Source organism: Pseudophryne corroboree, chromosome 4, assembly GCF_028390025.1.
Source record: "Pseudophryne corroboree isolate aPseCor3 chromosome 4, aPseCor3.hap2, whole genome shotgun sequence".
NCBI classification, from domain to species: Eukaryota; Metazoa; Chordata; class Amphibia; order Anura; family Myobatrachidae; genus Pseudophryne; species Pseudophryne corroboree.
In genome coordinates, this window is record NC_086447.1 from 207,478,394 (window position 1) to 207,501,808 (window position 23,415).

The following is a 23,415-nucleotide window of genomic DNA, read 5'->3' on the forward strand; positions in this document are numbered from 1 at the left end:
CCACGGTCCCCGTATGGCAAAAGGGACCAGTGCAGGTGGCTTTGCTCGGGCAGATTTAACCCGACAGTGGAGTAGAGCTGGAACGGGTGAAAAGCCGTAATTAGTTAAGGTGGTCAAATGAAAAGTAGTCGGATCCTGAAACAGCCCTGACGCGTTTCTCGACCGGCACAGTCTGGTCGTTTCCTCAGAGGGTTATCATTTGACCACCTTAACTTCTTACGGCTTTTCACCCGTTCCAGCTCTACTCCACTGTCGGGTTAAATCTGCCCGAGCAAAGCCACCTGCACTGGTTCTTTTTGCCATACGGGGACCGTGGCTGCCAGCTCATCGCCTCGGATCAGCGGCATCCTGGATAATTATAGCACCGCCAGATGATCCGTAGAAGCGGCGAGCGATCACTGGTCTGATACGCTGCAGTAAGGAGAGAGCATCGGACTCAGCCGCCGGAGCTAGCGGCACCCGAGCACCTGTCAGTGTTCCATATACACAGAGGAAGTGGTAAGCGATATCACCACAATATGCTGCTACATTAAACAGAGCAGGACTGGTGCGGTGTCGACTTGGGGTAATAGAGATCTAATCCATAATCAACAGTGCACTTGTTTTGTATTCATCTGACTTTAACCTGAACAAAGCAATTTCAAATATCAGTCTGCTATATGGATAATATCCAGACTTTCAGCATCTAAACATCAGCTGCCAACTTTCAGGACATATTAATCCATACATTATCATCATATCAGGTTATCAGTGCACTAAATTGTGTGGAATTATATGAAGTTTTAGTGCGGATTTTTATTGATTTTTATTGGCTTTAATCTAGTATTAATTATGTATACCATATTATGTGATCACTGTGTATATTAAAATTGTGATATTTCAGTGGAGTCTGCCTGCGCTCTCTTGTTTAGCTTTTGTTCCTTTAGAAAAAAACAATTTTTTTTTATCTTAATAAACATGTCCTCACAAAAGATGAAACTAAAGTACTCGAGAAAGGCCTACAATTTGCGCCAGATAATAAGTTGAATAAATTTGAAACATATATAGATGTTCAAAAATTTATACGAAAAGTTTCATTGAAGAAATATTTCTTGAGTCAAAAAGGAGAAACCACACTCGAGAGAGATGCTTTCAGAACAAAGTCCACTTTCAATCCCACTTTTGCCAGAGGTTGATTTGTTGAAAGCTTCAATAAAGCAGTTATATCGGATCTGGAGAGCATCCAACCAGGGTTGAAGAAGGAGCAGAATATTACCAGGAAAGAAAGAGAATCCATGAAAATGCTGAGCGAGAACAAAGAAATAATAATAAAACCCGCCGATAAAGGCGGAGGCATTGTGGTTTTAGATATACAGAAATATGAAGAAGTAAAAAGACAGCTTGATGATAGAGTAACTTATTCTATCTTGAGAGGTAATCCCCGCAAAAGGATTGAAAAAGAATTGAAAACTTTAGTGGCAAAATATAAAAGTGAGGGTATTTTAAAAGAAACAGAGGAAAAGTATATTAATGTAAGTGATCCTAGTCTCCCTGTATTTTATATTCTTCCTAAAGTCCATAAAGATGGTGTGAATCCCTCGGGTAGATCGATAGTGGCTGGGACCAACTCCATTACATCTAACCTCTCACACTTTGTAGACCATCATATACAACCAGAGGTCTTAAAAGTTAAATCTTATATTAGAGATACATCGGATATTTTATTAAAATTAAGAGATTTTGAATGGAAGCAGGATTTTATTCTAGGTACCGCAGATGTGAATAGTTTATATACGGTCATAGAACACACCAAAGGAATCCAGGCAGTAGAGTACCATCTTCAAAAAGGTGATTTAGAGACCGAAAGAATACCCTTTATTTTAGATAGTATAAAATTCATTTTAAACAATAACTTCCTCTGGCATAATGGCAAGTTTTACCAGCAAAAAGTAGGAACGGTGATGGGAACACGTTTTGCCCCCGCATATGCCAACCTTTTTATGAGTCTATGGGAGGACAATTACATATGGACAGAAAGGAACCCCTTTTTAACTAATATTAAACTTTGGTACCGTTTTATTGATGATGTTATTTTTATATGGGAAGGTTCTGAGGAAGATCTTAATCTGATTTGCAGTTTTTTAAATAATAACGATTTTAATATATCATTGCTGTTTAATTCAAGTAAAACAGAAATAATTTTTTTTAGATCTAACTATATACTCAGAAGACGGTATGTTAAAAACTAAGTCTTTCTATAAAGTTACCGACAGCAACTCATACATCCCTGTCAACAGTAATCATCATCCCAATTGGATCTGAAACGTACCTAAGCGACAAATTAGAAGGATGCGAAGGAATTGTACAGATATTGAAACCTTCAATGTTCAATCGGAAGACCTAAAAAATAAATTCATATCTAAGGGGTATGATGGATGCCAGATAGACGCTCATATTGAGGAAATTAAGAAACTAGAGAGGGCTGACCTTCTGAAAGTAAAAAATAGAGAAAATAACGTTGACTTTGCTCTACCATTCATTACTACTTATAATGGCCAGCATAAGGAAGTAGAATCAATTATAAGAAAGCACTGGCATCTTTTGAGGAGGGATCCAGTTTTAGAAACATATATATCACAAAAAACAAAATTTATATATAGGAGAGCCCCTAATTTAAGGCAAAAACTTGTTAAAAGTGCCATTCCCCCTAAGAAATCAGGGAGAGTAAAAACAAAAGGGTTTCATAGGTGTGGTTTATGCCTAATGTGTAGAACACATAGGAACCAGCCAAGTAAAACTGAAGATTTTAAATCTATGAAAGGGAAAATGTATACCATTCATGATTTTATTACGTGTAATACTAAAAATTGCGTGTATTTAATGGAATGTAGCTGTGGTCTGCAGTACATAGGACGCACTTCCAGGCCATTGAAAGAACGTTGGTCAGAACATATTCGAAATATAAAAAAGGGGTATGAGAACCATTCTGTTTCTAAGCATTTTAAAGAATCACATAACAACAATCCCTTAGAGCTTAAAAAAGTAATAGGTATAACATCAGTTCAAAATCATTGGCATAAGTGCAATACTGAGGAGAATTTGGCACAGACTGAAATGAAATGGATTTTTAATATGGGAACTTTGGCACCTAAAGGACTTAACCTAGATTTTGAATTAAAATGGTTTCTTTGATTTTATTAGTCCTTATCATTTTAATTATATCTGCTCATTTTAATTATATCTGTTTATTTTTATTGTATAATATGTTTACAATACTGTGTACCAGAGGGTGTAAGAAAATGAGATTATTTTATGTATATGCACTTTTATTGAGAACATTTATAATTCTACATTTTTAATTCTACATCGTGTTAAAAGTTTACATGTTTACTATATAGTAATTTGTTTTTGCTATATAATGTAATTCAAATAGTTTCCAGTGGTGGAACGCAAGGGAGAAAGCATTCCATTAATCGGAAGCAGGACCAGCCGTGTATTTCCTCCGGCCGGGTAAGGAGGATGCTCGTCACCTCCGCTATTGACTGTGAAGCGCACGCGTCGCGTGCGTTCCATTAGCTGGAAGCATGACGTACTTCCTCCGGCCGGGAGAGCCGAGCGGTGGGTGGAAGCGGTAGGGGGGTGCGTGCATTCCAGGTGGAACGCACGAGCGCAATTTTCATCACTATTTAGTCGTTTGCATTATAAATAAAGCAGCATTTAATGCAACTCGGAGTTTATATTAAGATATACCTTTCAGTAGATATGTAGTTGCAAGGTAAATTCTTGTTTATATGATGATTTCGGGTCTGATTTATCTGCACCAATGATATTGCACCAAGGGGTTTAAATACCCTCATATTGTTCAGTCCACCATGCACCTTGATAAAGGCTCTGAGGAGCAGAAACGCGTTGGTGGTATCTTGGCACAGACTGTAGCAGACTGTATGCGAGGAGGAAGGTTCCTGACCAGTGGCGGAAGGGTGCTGATATCCCGGAAGGTACCTGACTAAAAAGCGCTATTGGGTGGAAATTGTTTGACACCCCTCGCATTGTGGTACGCATACTCTGACCATAGACTGTGATGGATTGCTATTGAGAATTGTTTTTGCATAGTGGTTTTAATAAGATTTTACTTACCGATAAATCTATTTCTCGTAGTCCGTAGTGGATGCTGGGACTCCGTCAGGACCATGGGGAATAGCGGCTCCGCAGGAGACAGGGCACAAAATTTAAAAGTTTGACCACTAGGTGGTGTGTACTGGCTCCTCCCCCTATGACCCTCCTCCAAGCCTCAGTTAGGATACTGTGCCCGGACGAGCGTACACAATAAGGAAGGATTTTGAATCCCGGGTAAGACTCATACCAGCCACACCAATCACACCGTACAACTTGTGATCTGAACCCAGTTAACAGTATGACAAACGTAGGAGCCTCTGAACAGACGGCTCACAACAATAACAACCCGATTTTTTTGTAACAATAACTATGTACAAGTATTGCAGACAATCCGCACTTGGGATGGGCGCCCAGCATCCACTACGGACTACGAGAAATAGATTTATCGGTAAGTAAAATCTTATTTTCTCTGACGTCCTAGTGGATGCTGGAACTCCGTCAGGACCATGGGGATTATACCAAAGCTCCCAAACGGGCGGGAGAGTGCGGATGACTCTGCAGCACCGAATGAGAGAACTCCAGGTCCTCCTTAGCCAGGGTATCAAATTTGTAGAATTTTACAAACGTGTTCTCCCCTGACCACGTAGCTGCTCGGCAGAGTTGTAATGCCAAGACCCCTCGGGCAGCCGCCCAAGATGAGCCCACCTTCCTTGTGGAATGGGCCTTGACAGATTTAGGCTGTGGCAGGCCTGCCACAGAATGTGCAAGTTGAATTGTGCTACAAATCCAACGAGCAATCGTCTGCTTAGAAGCAGGAGCACCCAGCTTGTTGGGTGCATACAGTATAAACAGCGAGCCAGATTTTCTGACTCCAGCCGTCCTTGAAATATATATTTTCAATGCTCTGACAACGTCCAGCAACTTGGAATCCTCCAAATCGCTAGTAGCCGCAGGCACCACAATAGGCTGGTTCAGGTGAAACGCTGAAACCACCTTAGGCAGAAAGTGAGGACGCGTCCGCAGTTCTGCCCTGTCCGAATGGAAAATCAGATATGGGCTTTTATACGATAAAGCCGCCAATTCTGACACTCTCCTGGCTGAAGCCAGGGCCAGTAGCATTGTTACTTTCCATGTAAGATATTTCAAATCCACCGATTTGAGTGGCTCAAACCAATGGGATTTGAGAAAATCCAAAACTACATTAAGATCCCACGGTGCCACTGGGGGCACAACCGGGGGCTGTATATGTAGTACTCCTTTTACAAAAGTCTGGACTTCAGGAACTGAAGCCAATTCTTTCTGGAAGAAAATCGACAGGGCCGAAATTTGAACCTTAATGGACCCTAATTTGAGGCCCATAGACAATCCTGTTTGCAGGAAATGTAGGAATCAACCCAGTTGAAATTCCTCCGTCGGGGCCTTCCTGGCCTCACACCACGCAACATATTTTCTCCAAATGCGGTGATAATGTTGTGCAGTCACCTCCTTCCTGGCTTTTACCAGGGTAGGGATGACCTCTTCCGGAATGCCTTTTTCCCTTAGGATTCGGCGTTCAACCGCCATGCCGTCAAACGCAGCCGCGGTAAGTCTTGGAATAGACACGGTCCCTGCTGAAGCAGGTCCCGTCTTAGAGGTAGAGGCCACGGATCTTCCGTGAGCATCTCCTGAAGTTCCGGGTACCAAGTTCTTCTTGGCCAATCCGGAGCCACGAGTATCGTTCTTACTCCCCTTTGCCGTATAATTCTCAGTACTTTTGGTATGAGAGGCAGAGGAGGAAACACATACACTGACTGGTACACCCATGGTGTTACCAGAGCGTCTACAGCTATTGCCTGAGGGTCTCTTGACCTGGCGCAATACCTGTCCAGTTTTTTGTTGAGGCGGGACGCCATCATGTCCACCATTGGTCTTTCCCAATGGACCACAATCATGTGGAAGACTTCTGGATGAAGTCCCCACTCTCCCGGGTGCAGATCGTGTCTGCTGAGGAAGTCTGCTTCCCAGTTGTCCACTCCCGGGATGAACACAGCTGACAGTGCTAACACATGATTTTCTGCCCAGCGGAGAATCCTTGCAGCTTCTGCCATTGCCCTCCTGCTTCTTGTGCCGCCCTGTCTGTTTACGTGGGCGACTGCCGTGATGTTGTCCGACTGAATCAACACCGGCTGACCCTGAAGCAGAGGTTTTGCCAGGCTTAGAGCATTGTAGATTGCTCTTAGCTCCAGTATATTTATGTGAAGAGACGTCTCCAGGCTTGACCACACGCCCTGGAAGTTTCTTCCCTGTGTGACCGCTCCCCAGCCTCTCAGGCTGGCATCCGTGGTCACTAGGACCCAGTTCTGTATGCCGAATCTGCGGCCCTCTAACAGATGAGCACTCTGCAACCACCATAGCAGAGACACTCTTGTCCTTGTGGACAATTTTATCCGCTGATGCATCTGCAGATGCGATCCGGACCATTTGTCCAGCAGATCCCACTGAAAAGTTCGTGCATGGAATCTGCCGAATGGAATCGCTTCGTAAGAAGCTACCATTTTTCCCAGGACTCTTGTGCATTGATGCACAGATACTTTTCCTGGTTTTAGGAGGTTCCTGACTAGATCGGATAACTCCCTGGCTTTCTCCTCCGGAAGAAATACCTTTTTCTGAACAGTGTCCAGAATCATCCCTAGGAACAACAGACGTGTCGTCGGGATCAGTTGGGATTTTGGAAAATTCAGAATCCACCCGTGTTGTTGGAGCACTACTTGGGTTAGTGCTACTCCGACCTCCAGCTGTTCTCTGGATCTTGCCCTTATCAGGAGATCGTCCAAGTAAGGGATAATTAAGACGCCTTCTCTTCGAAGAAGGATCATCATTTCGGCCATTACCTTGGTAAAGACCCGGGGTGCCGTGGACAATCCAAACGGCAGCGTCTGAAACTGATAATGACAGTTTTGGACCACGAACCTGAGGTACCCTTGGTGTGAAGGACAAATTGGAACATGAAGGTAAGCATCCTTGATGTCCAAGGACACCATAAAATCCCCTTCTTCCAGATTCGCTATCACTGCTCTGAGTGACTCCATCTTGAACTTGAATTTTTGTATGTACAGGTTCAGAGATTTTAGATTTAGAATCGGTCTTACCGAGCCGTCCGGCTTCGGTACCACAAATAGCGTGGAGTAATACCCCTGTCCCTGTTGTAGGAGGGGTACCTTGACTATCACCTGCTGAGAATACAGCTTGTGAATGGCCTCCAATACCGTCGCCCTGTCGGAGGGAGACGTTGGCAAAGCAGACTTTAGGAAACGGCGAGGAGGGGACTTCTCGAATTCCAACCTGTAACCCTGAGATACTACCTGCAGGATCCAGGGGTCCACCTGCGAGTGAGCCCACTGTGCGCTGAAATGTTTGAGGCGACCCCCCACCGCCCCTGAGTCTGCTTGTAAGGTCCCAGCGTCATGCTGACGCCTTTGTAGAAGCCGGGGAGGGCTTCTGCTCCTGGGAAGGAGCTGCTTGTTGCAGTCTCTTACCCTTTCCTTTGCCTCGGGGCAAATAGGAATGTCCTTTTGCTCGTTTGTTCTTATAGGAACGAAAGGACTGCGGCTGAAAAGCCTGCGGCTTTTTCTGCTGGGAGGTGACCTGGGGTAAAAAGGTGGATTTTCCGGCCGTTGCCGTGGCCACCAGATCCGATAGACCGACCCCAAATAATTCCTCCCCCTTATACGGCAATACTTCCATATGTCGTTTGGAATCCGCATCACCTGACCACTGGCGCGTCCATAAACTTCTTCTGGCAGATATGGACATCGCACTTACTCTTGATGCCAGAGTGCAAATATCTCTCTGTGCATCTCGCATATAAAGAAATGCATCCTTTAACTGCTCTATAGTCAGTAAAATACTGTCCCTATCCAGGGTATCAATATTTTCAGACAGTGACTCCGACCAAGCCACGCCAGCACTGCACATCCAGGCTGAGGCGATTGCTGGTCTCAGTATAACACCTGTATGCGTGTATATACTTTTTAATGTATTCTCCAGCCTCCTATCAGCTGGATCCTTGAGGGCGGCCGTATCAGGAGACGGTAACGCCACTTGCTTTGATAAGCGTGTGAGCGCCTTATCCACCCTAGGAGGTGTTTCCCAGCGCGCCCTAACCTCTGGCGGGTAAGGGTATAATGCCAATAACTTCTTTGAAATTAGCAGTTTTCTATCTGGGGTAACCCACGCTTCATCACACACTTCATTCAGTTCCTCTGATTCAGGAAAAACTATCGGTAGTTTTTTCACACCCCACATAATACCCCTTTTTGTGGTACTTGCAGTATCAGAGATATGCAAAGCCTCCTTCATTGCCGTGATCATATAACGTGTGGCCCTACTGGAAAATACATTTGTTTCTTCACCGTCGACACTGGATTCAGTGTCAGTGTCTGGGTCTGTGTCGACCGACTGAGGTAAAGGGCGTTTTACAGCCCCTGACGGTGTCTGAGACGCCTGGACAGGTACTAACTGGTTTGCCGGCTGTCTCATGTCGTCAACCGACTTTTGTAGCGTGTTGACACTATCCCGTAATTCCATAAACAAAGCCATCCATTCTGGTGTCGACTCCCTAGGGGGTGACATCACCATTACAGGCAATTGCTCCGCCTCCACGCCAACATCGTCCTCATACATGTCGACACACACGTACCGACACACAGCAGACACACAGGGAATGCTCTGATAGAAGACAGGACCCCACTAGCCCTTTGGGGAGACAGAGGGAGAGTTTGCCAGCACACACCCAAGCGCTATAAATATATATAGGGACAACCTTAATAAGTGTGTTCCCTTTATAGCAGCTCAAATATTATAAATATCGCCAATAAGTGCCCCCCCTCTCTGTTTTTACCCTGTTTCTGTAGTGCAGTGCAGGGGAGAGTCCTGGGAGCCTTCCTCGCAGCGGAGCTGGGCAGGAAAATGGCGCTGTGTGCTGAGGAGAATAGGCCCCGCCCCCTTTTCGGCGGGCTTCTTCTCCCGTTTTTTTTGGAACCTGGCAGGGGTTAAATACATCCATATAGCCCCAGGGGCTATATGTGATATATTTTAGCCAGAATAGGTATATTACATTGCTGCCCAGGGCGCCCCCCCCCAGCGCCCTGCACCCTCAGTGACCGCTGGTGTGAAGTGTGCGGAGAGCAATGGCGCACAGCTGCAGTGCTGTGCGCTACCTCATGAAGACTGAGACGTCTTCTGCCGCCGGTTTCTGGACCTCTTCTCTATTCGGCATCTGCAAGGGGGTCGGCGGCGCGGCTCCGGTGACCCATTCAGGCTGTACCTGTGATCGTCCCTCTGGAGCTAGTGTCCAGTAGCCTAAGAAGCAAATCCATCCTGCACGCAGGTGAGTTCACTTCTTCTCCCCTAAGTCCCTCGTTGCAGTGAGCCTGTTGCCAGCAGGACTCACTGAAAATAAAAAAACCTAACAAACTTTTTCTAAGCAGCTCTTTAGGAGAGCCACCTAGATTGCACCCTGCTCGGACGGGCACAAAAACCTAACTGAGGCTTGGAGGAGGGTCATAGGGGGAGGAGCCAGTACACACCACCTAGTGGTCAAACTTTTAAATTTTGTGCCCTGTCTCCTGCGGAGCCGCTATTCCCCATGGTCCTGACGGAGTCCCAGCATCCACTAGGACGTCAGAGAAAACTTGTACCAATTCTATTAAAACTGTACTTCACTAGTATCCCCCACCTCTGTTTTTGTTTGAGGGATATGGACAAGGGGATATAAAGTGTTGAAGAAAGAAGTGTGTTTGAATACAGGAGTGGAGGAAGACCCCCAGGATTATATTATAGATTCCATTCCCAGAAGGAGCGCGCATCTGCAATTTGTGAACTTTGACCTGGAAGAAAATTAATTTATGATCTCCTTGGATATCAAGGACGCCTATCTCCATATTCTGATTTGGACTCCTCATCAGGTGTATCTGCGGTTTGCCCTGCTGGATGATCATTTCCAATTCCAGGCACTGCACTTCGGCCTGTCGACAGCCCCGAGGGTATTCACGAAGGTATTCCCTGGGTATTCCCCGGGTCCAGGGGATCAATGTGGTCCCTTATCTGGACGATCTTCTGATAAAGGCAAGATCCAGGGAGCTTTTGTTGCTCCATATCGACCGCACCATCTGTCTTCTGTCCGACCATGGGTGTATCCACAACTTACAGAAGTCCCACATGGAGCCAACTCAGAGGCTCCTGTTTTTGGGGATGTTGCTGGATACTGTGGCCCAGAAGGTGTTTCTACCAGAGTAAAAGTCAAACACACTTCAGGAGATGGTCCGCATGGTGCTCTGTCCTACTCGAGTGTCCGTACATCTCTGCATAAGATTGTTGGGAAAGATGGTTGCCTCATATGAGGCGATCCAGTATGGGAAGTTCCATGCCAGAACGTTTCAGTTGGATCTCCTGAGAAAGTGGTCCGGATTGCATCTCCAGATGCACTGGATGATTCAGCTGTCACCTCAGGCCAGGATTTCTCTCCTGTGGTGGCTACAGTCCTCCAATCTCCTGGAGGGCCAGATTTTCAGGATTCAGGATTGGACCCTCCTCACGACGGATGCGAGTCTGAGAGGATGGGGAGCTGTCACCCAAGGGGCGCAGTTCCTGGGCAGGTGGTCAGCCCACAAAAGCCTCCTTCCAATCAACATTCTGGAACTTCGGACGATCTACAATACTCTACTTCAAGCCTTTCTCTACTCAGGGATCATGCGATCCAAGTACAGTCGTACAACGCCACGGCGGTGGCATATATCATTTGACAAGGAGGGACAAAAAGCAGAGCCTGCATGCGAGAGGTATTAAAAATACTCCTCTGTGCGGAAAGAAATGTCAGCAAGAGCCATGTCAGCAATGGCAAGAGCCATGTCAGCAATCTTCATTCCGGGTATGGACAACTGGGAGATGGATTTCCTGAGTCGTCACAATCTCCACCCGGGGAGTGGGGGCTCCACCATCTGGTGTTCCAGCAGATCATCGACCGGTGGGGTTGCCCACAAATAGACATGATGGATTCTCGTCTCAACAAGAAACTTCCCTGGTATTGCTCACGGACCAGGGACCATCAGGCGAGGGCAGTGGATGAACTGGCGTCGCCTAGGCCGTACGGGCTGGTCTACCTGTTTCCTCCGATCCCATTGCTCCCAAGAGTGCTAAAGTGAATGAGGAATCAAGGTGTCCAGGCAATTCTAATTGCCCTGGATTGGCCTCGTAGGGTGTGGTACGCGGATCTTCTGGACATGTCCGTCGAAGGCCCTTGGCCTCTACCACTCAGACGAGATTTTCAACAAGGACCGTTTGTCTGCCCGAACTTACGCCGACTTCGTTTGATGGCATGGAGGTTGAGCGGAACATCCTAGCTCACAAGGGCCTTTCCAAGAAGGTTATTGGAACCATGGTTCAGGCCAGGAAACCTGTGACGTCAAAACACTATCATCATATCTGGAGGAGCTATGTCTCTTGGTGCGATGAACGCACATATCCGCCTGCAGTATTTCACTTGGGACGTTTCCTGCAGGCTGGTACGGATAAGGGCTTACGTCTGGGTTCCATTAAGGTCCAGATTCAGCTTTCTCCATTTTCTTTCAGAAGAAATTGGCAGTGTTGCCAGAAGTTCAGACCTTCTTGCACGGGGTACTCCACATACAACCTCCCTTTGTGCCGCCTACGGCACCCTGGGATTTGGATGTAGTGTTCAAATTTCTACAGTCCTCCTGGTTTGAACCTCTGATGATGTTAGAAGACAAGTACATCACGTGGAAGACGGTGATGCTGCTGGCCCTGGCTTCTGCACGTCGTGTTTCAGAATTGGGGGTCTTAACGTGTAAAAGTCCGTACTTGGTCTTTTACGAGGACAGAGAGGAGCTCTGGCCTAGACAGCAGTTCCTGCCGAAGGTTGTCTCCGTGTTTCATCTAAATCAACCTATTGTGGTTCCGTCCTATTCTGATGCTTCTGTTCCTCCAGAGGCATTGGATGCTGTGCGTGCCTTGAAGATATATGTCAAGCGTACAGCTCAGGTCAGAAAGACGGATTCCTTGATCGTGCTCTATGATGCGCAGAAAAAGGGTTGCCCTGCTTCAAAGCAGACCTTTGCTCGTTGGATTAGGATTACTATCCAACAGGCCTATGTGTCAGCAGCCTTACCTGTTCCTTGTTCTTGTTCTATAGTTACCTGTTCAGCTGTTGCTGTTACCAGCCGTTGCTGGTTGTTGTTTGTTAGTGGTGTGCTGGTGTGTAAATCTCACCACCTTTTCTGTTATCTTGTTACTTCTCTCATATATGTCCTTTCTCCTTCGTGCACGTTTTTACCTATAACTGCCTGTGGGCAGAGGCGTAGCGTGGAGACATGACACCCGGAGCAGGGTTGTGACACGGCGCCCCCACCCACCACCACACATACATACATACATACATACATACATACATAAAAACACAAATATACACAGACATACATAAACACACACATACACACAGATATATACACACAGACATACATAAACACACACATATATACACAAATATATACACAGATATACACAGACATATACATATACTCGCACATACTGTATACAAAGATATATACACATAAACACACACATATACACACAGACATACATAAGCACACACATATACACACATATATGCACAGACATACAGTATACAAGTATACACAGTGGTTTCGAAGTAGAAATTTTGAAGTAGGGGTATGGAAAAGTGAAGGTTGCAATTATGTGCGTGCCTAAGTCACGCACGCGCTCCTGGAAAAGGGAGCATGGACAGTCAAAAGGGGGTGTATCCTACAGTGTAGTTTACCACACCATATACCCCTTATACACATTATGCACTACAATAGTAGGACCCCTTATACTATCTAGTACTGGTGACCCTTTCACATTATAGCACACAGTATGAGCCGCAGACGTGTAGCTAGGCGCCATGGTGCCCGGAGCAAGGGCAAGTTTTGGCGGCCACCTTCCCCTGTACTGAATTGGGGGCCTAGCCAACATGTGGGTGCATGTTACATTTGAAAAGAAACAATATTTAAAAATCCAAAAATTTTGACAGGGCCAGTTCCAGACCTTGTGGAACTCAGAGCAAAAGTTTCCTTTGGGTGCCCCCCATGTTTAAAATAGGCTTAGTGCATGCTGAAGGCTTGCAACAACAATATAGGGGCATGGCAGTATGGAAGGCTTAAAGTTTAGCATTACTGCCTCACAGCACTATAAGGAGGGTGGGCAGAGCTGTCTCTCCCGCTATCGCCTCTGGCCTGCCCTGTTCCCTACCTAGTCTCCGAGCCAGTGTGCACCCCCTCTGCTTCCCCTCCTCCTGCTCTGTGGCTGCCAGTACAGTGGCCCATAGGGATGGTGGGCTGCAGCGCGCCCTCTAACTTTTTTGGCGCCCGGAGCTCGCGCTCCACGGGAGCCACCCTCGCTACACCCCTGCCTGTGGGAGGAGGCATAGAGGCGAGGTGCCAGCACACCCAGTTGTAGAAATTTAAAGTGCACTGGCTCCTTTGGATCCCGTCTATACCACATCGTTCTAGTTTCCCCCAAAATCCCTTATGGACTATGAGAAAAGGATTTACCGGTAGGTATTAAAATCCTATTTTTGAGATTTGTGCTAATTTATTAAAAATAAAAAATGAGGAAATCACATGTACATAAGTATTCACAGCCTTTGCCATGAAGCTCAAAAGTTAGCTCAGGTGCATCCTGTTTCCACTGATCATCCTTGAGATGTTCCTACAGCTTAATTGGAGTCCACCTGTGGCAAATTCAGTTGATTGGACTTAATTTGGAAATGCACACACCTGTCTATATAAGGTCCCACACTTGACAGTGCATGTCTGAGCACAAACCAAGCATAAAGTCAAAGGAATTGTCTGTAGACCTCCAAGACAGGATTGTCTCAAGGCATAAATCTGGGGAAGGGTACAGAAAAATATCTGCTACTCTGAAGTTCCCAATGAGCACAGTGGCCTCCATCATCCGTGAATGCAAGAAGTTCGGAACCACCAGGACTCTTCTTAGAGCGAGCCGGCCGTCTTTACCGAGTGATCAGGGGAGAAGGGCCCTAGTTAGGGAGGTGACGAAGAACCTGATGGTCACTCTGTCAGAGCTACAGCATTCCTCTGTGGAGAGGGGAGAATCTTACAGAAGTACAACCATCTCTGCAGCTATCCACCAATCAGGCCTGTATGGTAGAGTGGCCAGACGGAAGCCACTCCTTAGTAAAAAGCACATGGCAGCCCACCTGAAGTTTGCCAAAATGCACCTGAAGGACTCTCAGACCATGAGAAACAAAATTCTCTGGTCTGATGAGACAAAGATTGAACTCTTTGTCATGAATGCCAGGCATCATGTTTGGAGGAAACTAGCCACCGCTCATCACCAAGCCAATACCATCCCTAGAGTGAAGCATGGTGGTGGCAGCATCATGCTGTGGGGATGTTTTTCAGCGGCAGGAACTGAGAGACTAGTCAGGATAGAGTGAAAGATGAATGCACAAATGTACAGAGACATCCTGGATGAAAATCTGCTCCAGAGCGCTCTTGACCTCAGACTGGGGTGACGGTTCATCTTTCAGCAGGACAACGACCCTAAGCACATAGCCAAGATATCAAAGGAGTGGCTCCAGGACAACTATGTGAATGTCCTTGAGTGGCCCAGCCAGAGCCCAGGCTTGAATCCAAATGAGCATCTCTGGAGAGATCTGAAAATGGCTGTGCACCGACGCTTCCTATCCAACCTGATGGAGCTTGAGAGGTGCTGCAAAGAGAAATAGGCGAAACTGCCCAAAGATAGATGTGCCAAGCTTGTGGCATCATATTCAAAAAGACGAGGATGTAACTGCTACCAAAGGTGCATCAACAAAGTATTGAGCAAAGGCGGTGAATACTTATGTACATGTGATTTCTTCGTTTTTTATTTTTAATAAATTTGCAAAAATCTAAAAAAAACTTTAGTCACGTCGTCATTATAGGGTATTATGGGGGTAATTCAAAGTTGATCGCAGCAGGATTTTTTTTAGCAGTTGGGCAAAACCATGTGCACTGCAGTAGAGGCAGATTTAACATGTGCAGATAGAGTTAGGGTGTGTACACACGGTGAGATCCCTGCTATGTTTGATTTTGACTATGCGATTTCTCTTGAACTCCCCCAGAGCTCAGATAGCACAGATAGTACAGATTTTGACTATCTGTGCTTGAGATTTTGTCTATGTACGATTTTGACTAAATGCCAATTTTGACTATACTTTGTACTAGATTGTACACTAGATAGTCAAGATTGACTTGCCTGCACAGTCTATCTAGCCTTACGATACCGACCCCACGGGAGCGCGCATCGGGATCGAATCTGTATCGCAAGCTGCCTAGCACCATAAGATATGCACTAACCTTTCATAAGATTTTGACTATATAGTCAAAATCTCACAGATTTATCTCACCGTGTGTACACACCCTAAGATTTGGGTGGGGTGTGTTCAATCTGCAATCTAATTTGCAGTGTAAAAATAAAGCAGCCAGTATTTACCCTGCACAGAAACAAAATAACCCACCCAAATCTAACTCTTTCTGCACATGTTATATCTGCCTCTTCTGCAGTGCACATGGTTTTGCCCAACTGCTAAAAAAAAATCCTGCTGCGATCAACTTGGAATTACCCCCTATGTGTAGAATTTTGAGTGAAAAAATTAATTTATTCCATTTTGGAATAAGGCTGTTACATAACAAAATGTGGAAAAAGTGAAGCGCTGTGAATACTTTAGGGATGCACTGTAAATTTACTAATATGTGGATTTTTGCTCATAGCAACCAATCGGATTCTAGCTATTATCTTCTAGAAGGTGCTAAGGACCTTGTTTGCCTCTGATCTGATTGGTTGCCATGGGCAACATCTCCACTTCTAAAAAACAGCATTTTAGTAAATATACCCCGATACTCTGGTTACATGCTGGCCTCAGCTTTAACCCCTGTGAACCTTCTAATTATTGATATAGCCTAATGATGAAACCTGTGTGGTTACAATAGGTGTCAGTGGAGTGTGAAAATGGAGGTTACTCCACACAGAATGTACGTAACCAGGATGCTAAGTCTATTTGGGTAAACACTTCCAACAGCGGTATGCTCAGAAGTAACATCGGTGGTCACTATAATGACTATGGCAGCTATAACAGCAGTAACACAGGTTACATAGTAACATAGTATCTGAGGTTGAAAAAAGACAATTGTCCATCGAGTTCAACCTATTTGTGGTCTCCTATGCATGATGATTTGACTAAAATTTCTGACTGATGCTGCTGTCAGCCGTTGCATTTTATCCCTATTTATAGTAACTATAATGCATGACTATGCACCATACCCCTGGATATCCTTATCCATTAGGAATTTATCTAACCCATTCTTAAAGGTGTTGACAGATTCCGCCATTACAACTCCCTCAGGCAGGGAATTCACCTGAACAGCTAAGTACATCCATGCAACACTGTGACAGGTCGGGTCTTGCATGCTCAGCTGTATGGCAGTGACGCCATCCTGCTGGGGCATCACTGCATGCAGGATAAGGAGACATCGCAGGAGCGCACTCTTCACTCAAATGTGACTGAGCAACAAGTGATTAAGGGCCTGATCTGATTTGCTACTGTGCATGCGTAAAAGTTGCCGTCGTTGGTCTTGCAGCTGTGGCCGCAGTGAAGATTCTTTCACAACATGAGAGACAGGCGCCTTACAGGGGGGTGGTGACGCAGGGGTTGGATGTGTGTCACAGCTTGCAACTACGATCCCATCTCATTTACAATGGCTTTGGCATCCCACTTCCAACAGCCATGCTGTGCAACCATAGGGCTGACTCAGCATGTGAATTGTCGATTGATGTGTGTCCGATGTCTGTGTCTTCGTACAAAAGCAGCAGATCTTAGATGCCTCCAGTGGGCGTCTCAATACAAATGCTGACAACTGCAACATTTGCATATTTTCGCACAGCCGCTGCATACTAAATCGCAGTTGTGAAGGCATCTGCGTACAGCTATGAATCAGGCCCTCAAGAAAGCACTTATACTCGAGGATAATGCATCTGGAATGTTGGTCATCTGATATATGTATTATTTTATATTTCATATATCACTGTTATTGTTCATCAGGCTTCAGGTGAGAGAAACTATCACATATTCTACAGCATGCTGCTTGGAATGGGATCAGAGCAAAAGAAGCAATTTACCCTGGGCAACTCTTCAGACTACAAGTACCTGACCATGGTAATCCACTTAGTTTTTCATGTATCTCAGATTTTCTTCATTACTATAATATCATCATGAGTTAGGAAAAAAAAAAGATGCAGGTAACTATGCACCTGGGTAAAACCATTCTGCACCTCAGGTGAGGGAGATTTAAAATGTGCAGAGATTTGAGAGGGATGTATCCAAACTGAAATCTAAATTGCTCCTGTCCAGTATTTGTGGGCTACATGCAAAAGCAGCCAGTATTTACCCTGCATGCAAAAAAAACCCCAATTACACAACTTGCATTTGCAACAAGGTTTGTCCAGGTGCAAACGTACTTGCATTTTTGTTTTGCTTTGTTCCCAATCACATCCATGTCACATCCGAGCAGCTAGAACCAATTCCTTCACAAACATACAGTGGGCCTAATTCAGACATGGTCGCACGCAGGCTATTTTTTGCACTGCTGCGATCAGGTAATCGCCGCCCACAGGGTAGGGGGAATTTGCTGTGCAGGGCTGCAAACGCTTGTGTAGAGAGATGACACAACAAAAAGTTTGTGCCCTCTCTGCACAGCTCAAGATTTAAGGCCCGTACACACTGGCCGATATATCGGCTGTTCTCTTGAACGGCCGATATATCGCGGGTCCGTCGGCCAGTGTGTACAGACGATACGTCTGTGAACTCCGTAGTTCACAGATGTATCGCGTTGGCCCCGCAGCACAGCCGATGGCCAATATATCTACCGATATATTGGCGCGTCGCTGTGTGTGTACGGCGGTCGGCCGACCGCCCGTACACATGCTGCGGCAGCCGGCGGTGATTGACAGCTAAACTGGGCGGGCGTGTACACATGCCCACCCAGTTCATGACGTCAGTCCCCGATGGATCGGGCAGTGTGTATGCTCAACACACTGCCCGATCCGTCCATAGATATATCTGGCAATCAATTGATCGGCTGATCTATCTTCCAGTGTGTACCCACCTTAACTCACCCGCTGCGATGATCCGGCCAGGAGCTGATGTCAGGATCCCTCCCTGCATTCGGCCGGACACGCCTGCATTTTCCTCGACACTCCCAGAAAACGGGGAGTTGACACCCCCGGATGGCCTCTTTCTGTCAATCTTCTTGCGTTCGCTGCTGTGAACGCTTTCTTTGGTGTTTTTGTCCCGCACGCATGTGCAGTTCAGACCCGATCGCATGGCTGCAAAAAACTGCAGCGTACGATCGGGTCTAAATGACTCCCAGTATGTAGCCAAATTGTACAAGTCTAGTTGCTTGGATATATTTACTAAATAGTAGTGATAGGGCTGGTTTTCTGTCACCACTTACAGCAATATAAAAGCTCTTATCTCTACTATTAATCTAGGGATCTGTGCATTGATTTCTACAACTTGTCTGCCAGATCTAGGCTATTTATTTGGTTAATGGTGGTTAAGTGATGTGTGTGGAAGTCACTATTTAGTACATCTGAGGTTTATATGTTTTGTAAACAAAATACATTGATGCTACTTTGATACTCATTACTCATTTCTATTTTAAAGTGTGGTTTCTCAGTGTTTTTCAGTTGGTTTGGGTTTTTAGTAAATCCATGGAAAGAAACTTCACTCCTCCCGTCAGCCGTATCCGCCGTCAGGCAGCTTGGCAGCGGATCGCCTAGTGTGCAGGGCCCATTAGATTTGGGTGGGGTGTATTAAAACTGCAATCTAAAAATAAAGCAGCCAGGATTTACCCTGAACAGAAACATTATAACCCACCCAAATCTAACCCTCTCTGCACATGTTATATCTGCCCCCCCTGCAGTGCACATGGGGGGGGTCATTCCGAGTTGATCGTAGCCCTTTAGCAGGGCTACTATCATGACAATAGACATGCGAGGGGACGCCCAGCACACTGCTATCCCACCCCGCATGTCAGTGCCCCCCCCCCCCCCCCACAGAAGTGCAAAAGCATCGCACAGCGGCGATGCTTTTGCACTTTAGTAGTAGCTCCTGGCCAGCGCAGCTTTAGCATGCTGGCTGGGAGCTACTCATCGCTCCCCAGCCCGCAGCAGCTGCGTGTGACGTCACGCAGCCACTGTGGCCCACCCGTCGCACAGTGCAGCCACGTCTGTGTTGGCTGGACTGCGCCCACAAAACGGCGACCAAATGCCGCCGTTCCGCCCCACCCCCGCCCAGCGACCGCCTCTGCCTGTCAATCAGGCAGAGGCGATCATAGCTCAGCGACTGCCTTCGGCCGTCTGGCATGCGCCGGCACACTGCGGTGTTGGCACACTGAGGCACCGACGCATGCGCAGTTCTGACCCGAACGCTGCGCTGCGATAAATTGGAGCGTGTGATCGGGTCAGAATGACCCCGATGGTTTTGCTCATCTGCTAACAAATTTGCTGCTACGATCAGGTCTGAATTAGGCCCAATGTACTAAGATGCCCGCAGCTGGCTCCTAGCATCAAAAGTACTAATAATGGCCCTCATTCCGATTTGTTCGCTCGTTCTTTTCCTTCGAATCGGTGCGATTTTCCGCTAACTGCGCATGCGCAATGTTCGCACTGCGGCTGTGCCAAGTAAATTTGCTAAGAAGTTTGGTATTTTACTCACGGCATTACGAGGTTTTTTCTTCGTTCTGATGATCGTAGTGTGATTGACAGGAAGTGGGTGTTTCTGGGCGGAAACTGGCCGTTTTATGGGAGTGTGTGAAAAAACGCTACAGTTTCTGGGAAAAACGCGGGAGTGGCTGGAGAAACGGGGGAGTGTCTGGGCGAACGCTGGGTGTGTTTGTGACGTCAAACCAGGAACGACAAGCACTGAACTGATCGCCCTGGAAGAGTAAGTCTGAAGCTACTCAGAAACTGCAAAGAAAAATCTTTTCGCAATATTGCGAATACTTCGTTCGCAATTCTGCTAAGCTAAGATTCACTCCCAGAGGGCGGCGGCTTAGCGTGTGCACTGCTGCGAAAAGCGGCTAGCGAGCGAACAACTCGGAATGAGGGCCAATGAGTCAGACTGACTCATTACAGTGCGTCACGGCCAACAGAGGCCCTAAAGAAGAAGGAGGAGGCAGATCGGCTAGAGAAGAGTAGTGGAACCATGACCACTCCACTTACAGGTACCTCACCTCCTCTGCACCTCTCTACACTGGATCTGACGTTACCTTGCATGAAAAAAACTCCAAAAAAGATATGATCTGCTCTCCAGATATCCTCCCCTCTTTATTTCCCGTGCGTCCATTGGTCAGGTGCTGCACAGCCCCACTTAGACAATCTGTGCCTCTGCCCGGCCTGTCTTCCCCTGCAGGTGATTAGTGAAGTCCCATCATCTTGCCCCATTCCCGAGTACCACTACCCCCCTTCCTCTCTCCTGCTCTGCATAGCCTGTCTTCCCCTGCAAGCAGAGTGTGAGGTCCCAAGTCCACACTTCATTCCCAAGCCCCCAATCGCTTCTGCTCTGCCCAGCCTGTACTGTCTTCTTCCTGGGTCTTGTATGCTGCTGCTTGCTGCCACCGATATGTGAGGGAACACATAGCCTCCTACAATGCTGCAAACAGAGGTAAGTACCTGTGAGGGCAGTGTACTTGTTCATATTATGTGGTGAGGTGTAAGGTGTATACTTCTATTACTTGGGGGTGGCGAGGAGTTGGGGGGTATAGCAACATATCAGGGGGTTTATATGTATATTATCCGGGAATGAGATGGGTGGAGGGGTGTAATGTATCTGGGGGCTTGTATGCGTACATTATCTGGTAGGAGAGGTAGGTTGGGGTGTGTAGTAAATGTATCGCAGAGGGTTGTATACTAATATATTTTTGGGGTGAGATGGTTTAAGGGGTGAGTATTGTATCTGGGGCACTGTGTAGTAATATTTTGAGTGCTTGAGTATATTAATATACTGGGGTTCTATACTAAGCTCTTTTGGGTGATTCTCCAGAAAGTGAACATAAAGTAAAGTCCGGTGCATCACAAGCTTTTACTTTTTTTTTCCCTTTTAAACTGGTATGTTAAGAAATTGTTCTTATATGAAAACTTAATTGCTTAGTAGCAATGCCTTACCCTATAACTTAAGGGTTCCGGTATGAATGGTCGACCATGTTATGGTCGACAGTCATTAGGTCGACCACTATTGGTCGACATTGACATGGTCGACATGGGCACATGGTCGACACATGAAAATGGTCGACGCATGAAAAGGTCGACATGAGTTTTTTTACTTTTTTGGGTGTCGTTTTTTGCGTAAAGTGACTGGGAACCCCAATTAGTGCACCGCGTCCCCTCGCATGGCGAGCGAACTTCGCTCGGCACAGATTACGATCCTACGTGGATCGTAAAGTATGGAAAAGTTCCCCAAAAGAAAAAAAAGTTAAAAAAACTCATGTCGACCTTTTCAGGTGTCGACCATTTTCATGGGTCGACCATGTGCCCATGTCGACCATGTCAATGTCGACCAATAGTGGTCGACCTAATGACTGTCGACCATAACATGGATACCAACTTAAGACCCACTAAAATCTTGGTATTTTGGAGAAGTATGTCATTTGAATTTGTGTAGCTGTCCCGTGCATCATGGAGAATCGCCTTTTGGGATATATTGAAGTTACTTGGTAATGATATGTGTGTGTGTGTGTGTGTGTGTGTGTGTGTGTGTGTGTGTGTGTGTGTGTGTGTGTGTGTGGGTTATAGTACAGTCATGTGGGAGGCTGATAAGGGAGGGGGCGAGCATAATTAAGCAATTGGGCCCACCACTCGCTAGTTCCGCCACTGACTTTAAATCATGCTACCTTCTCATTTTAGGGAGGCTGCACAGTCTGTGAGGGGCGCAATGATGTCAGAGATTACACTCAAGTTCGTTCTGCTATGAAGATTCTTCTTTTCTCTGAGCAAGATCAAACTGACATCATTAAATTGCTGGCAGCTATTCTACACCTGGGCAACTTGGAGTTCCAAAGTACGCACTTTTTTTTACTTAACATTTTTGCTTAAATGAAACATAAGTAAGGGTGTAATTTTAGTCACGCTCATATATGCAAGTGTATGTCCTCCATGAAATACTTCCATGTCTTACAATGTACTCAGTCTATACTGATTCCTATGGCTTTATTTGCAGGTGCGATGTATGGAAATCTTGACTGCTGTGATGTTCTTGATTCCATCCATTTGACCAGTGTTGCTACATTGCTTGAGGTAACCAAGAGCTTTTTTCTTCCATAGCTATCAATATTTTGACATGAGATCATCAATTTTGGCTTAACATGGTTGAGCCTTTAAAATGTAAACATTAAGACTTCTTTGACCACTAAGCTAGGGGAGCTCCATAGGAGTTTTTCTAGTTTTTTTTTTTTTTTTTTAGTGTTTAGGCACAGGGAGGCTCCTGGCAACAGCCTCCCTGCTTTGAGGGACTTAGGGGGGGAGTAGTGTCCGCCCTGATGCGTATGAGCCACTATCTACGCTGACAGAACACTGAGCTCCTGAGGGTGCTGATCGTTAGCCGCCCCAGGCGACCGCTCCCTCCCGCAGCATGCCGCCACCCCCTAATAGAGCCAGAAGATCAGATGGTGGTGAGATATGGCGGCACAAGGGTAGGAGCGCAGCTCTAAATGGCTGCGCTCCAGGGAAGGCACAGTGGCACACAGTGTTGGCGCTATGAGGGGCGTCCTGAGCCAGTATCTAAATATCCTAAACTGGTCACAGACGCTAACCGGAGACTGAATCCCCAGGCTAGCGACAGAATCCTCAGTACACAGACGCTAACCGGGGACTGAATCCCCCGGCTAGCGACGGAATCCTCAGGCCAGTATAAAGAATTTGTGCGGGAAGACGCGCCATCTTCAGGGGGCGGAGCTTCTCCTCAGAGTGGACCCAGCAGCATTCAGCGCCATTTTCCTGCCTGCAGTTCCTGTACACAGACGCTGACAGAGGAAATGGTCCCTCCACGCAACTCCAGCTATCCTGTGTGGTACCAGGGGGTTGTAGTAGGGGGGGGGAGGCTGTGTAAATACTGTGTAGTCTATTAATGTACACAGTAAGCACTACTGTAGGTAGTTGTATTATAGCTACCTCAGGAAGCGCTGTGTATGGGTTGGCTTCAATCTC

The 23,415-nt window shown here is 46.3% G+C and overlaps 1 protein-coding gene across 1 annotated transcript in view; it reads left to right on the top strand.

Annotated features, from left to right (window-relative positions):
* The window catches only part of MYO7B (myosin VIIB), a 501,657-nt gene that overhangs the window by 164,940 nt on the left and 313,302 nt on the right, over nucleotides 1-23,415 (top strand). Inside the window, exons 8-10 of the mRNA XM_063915865.1 lie at nucleotides 17,255-17,368; nucleotides 22,117-22,270; nucleotides 22,430-22,506. Coding sequence (XP_063771935.1) covers nucleotides 17,255-17,368; nucleotides 22,117-22,270; nucleotides 22,430-22,506 — 345 coding nt within the window. The remainder of the gene's footprint in view (nucleotides 1-17,254; nucleotides 17,369-22,116; nucleotides 22,271-22,429; nucleotides 22,507-23,415) is intronic.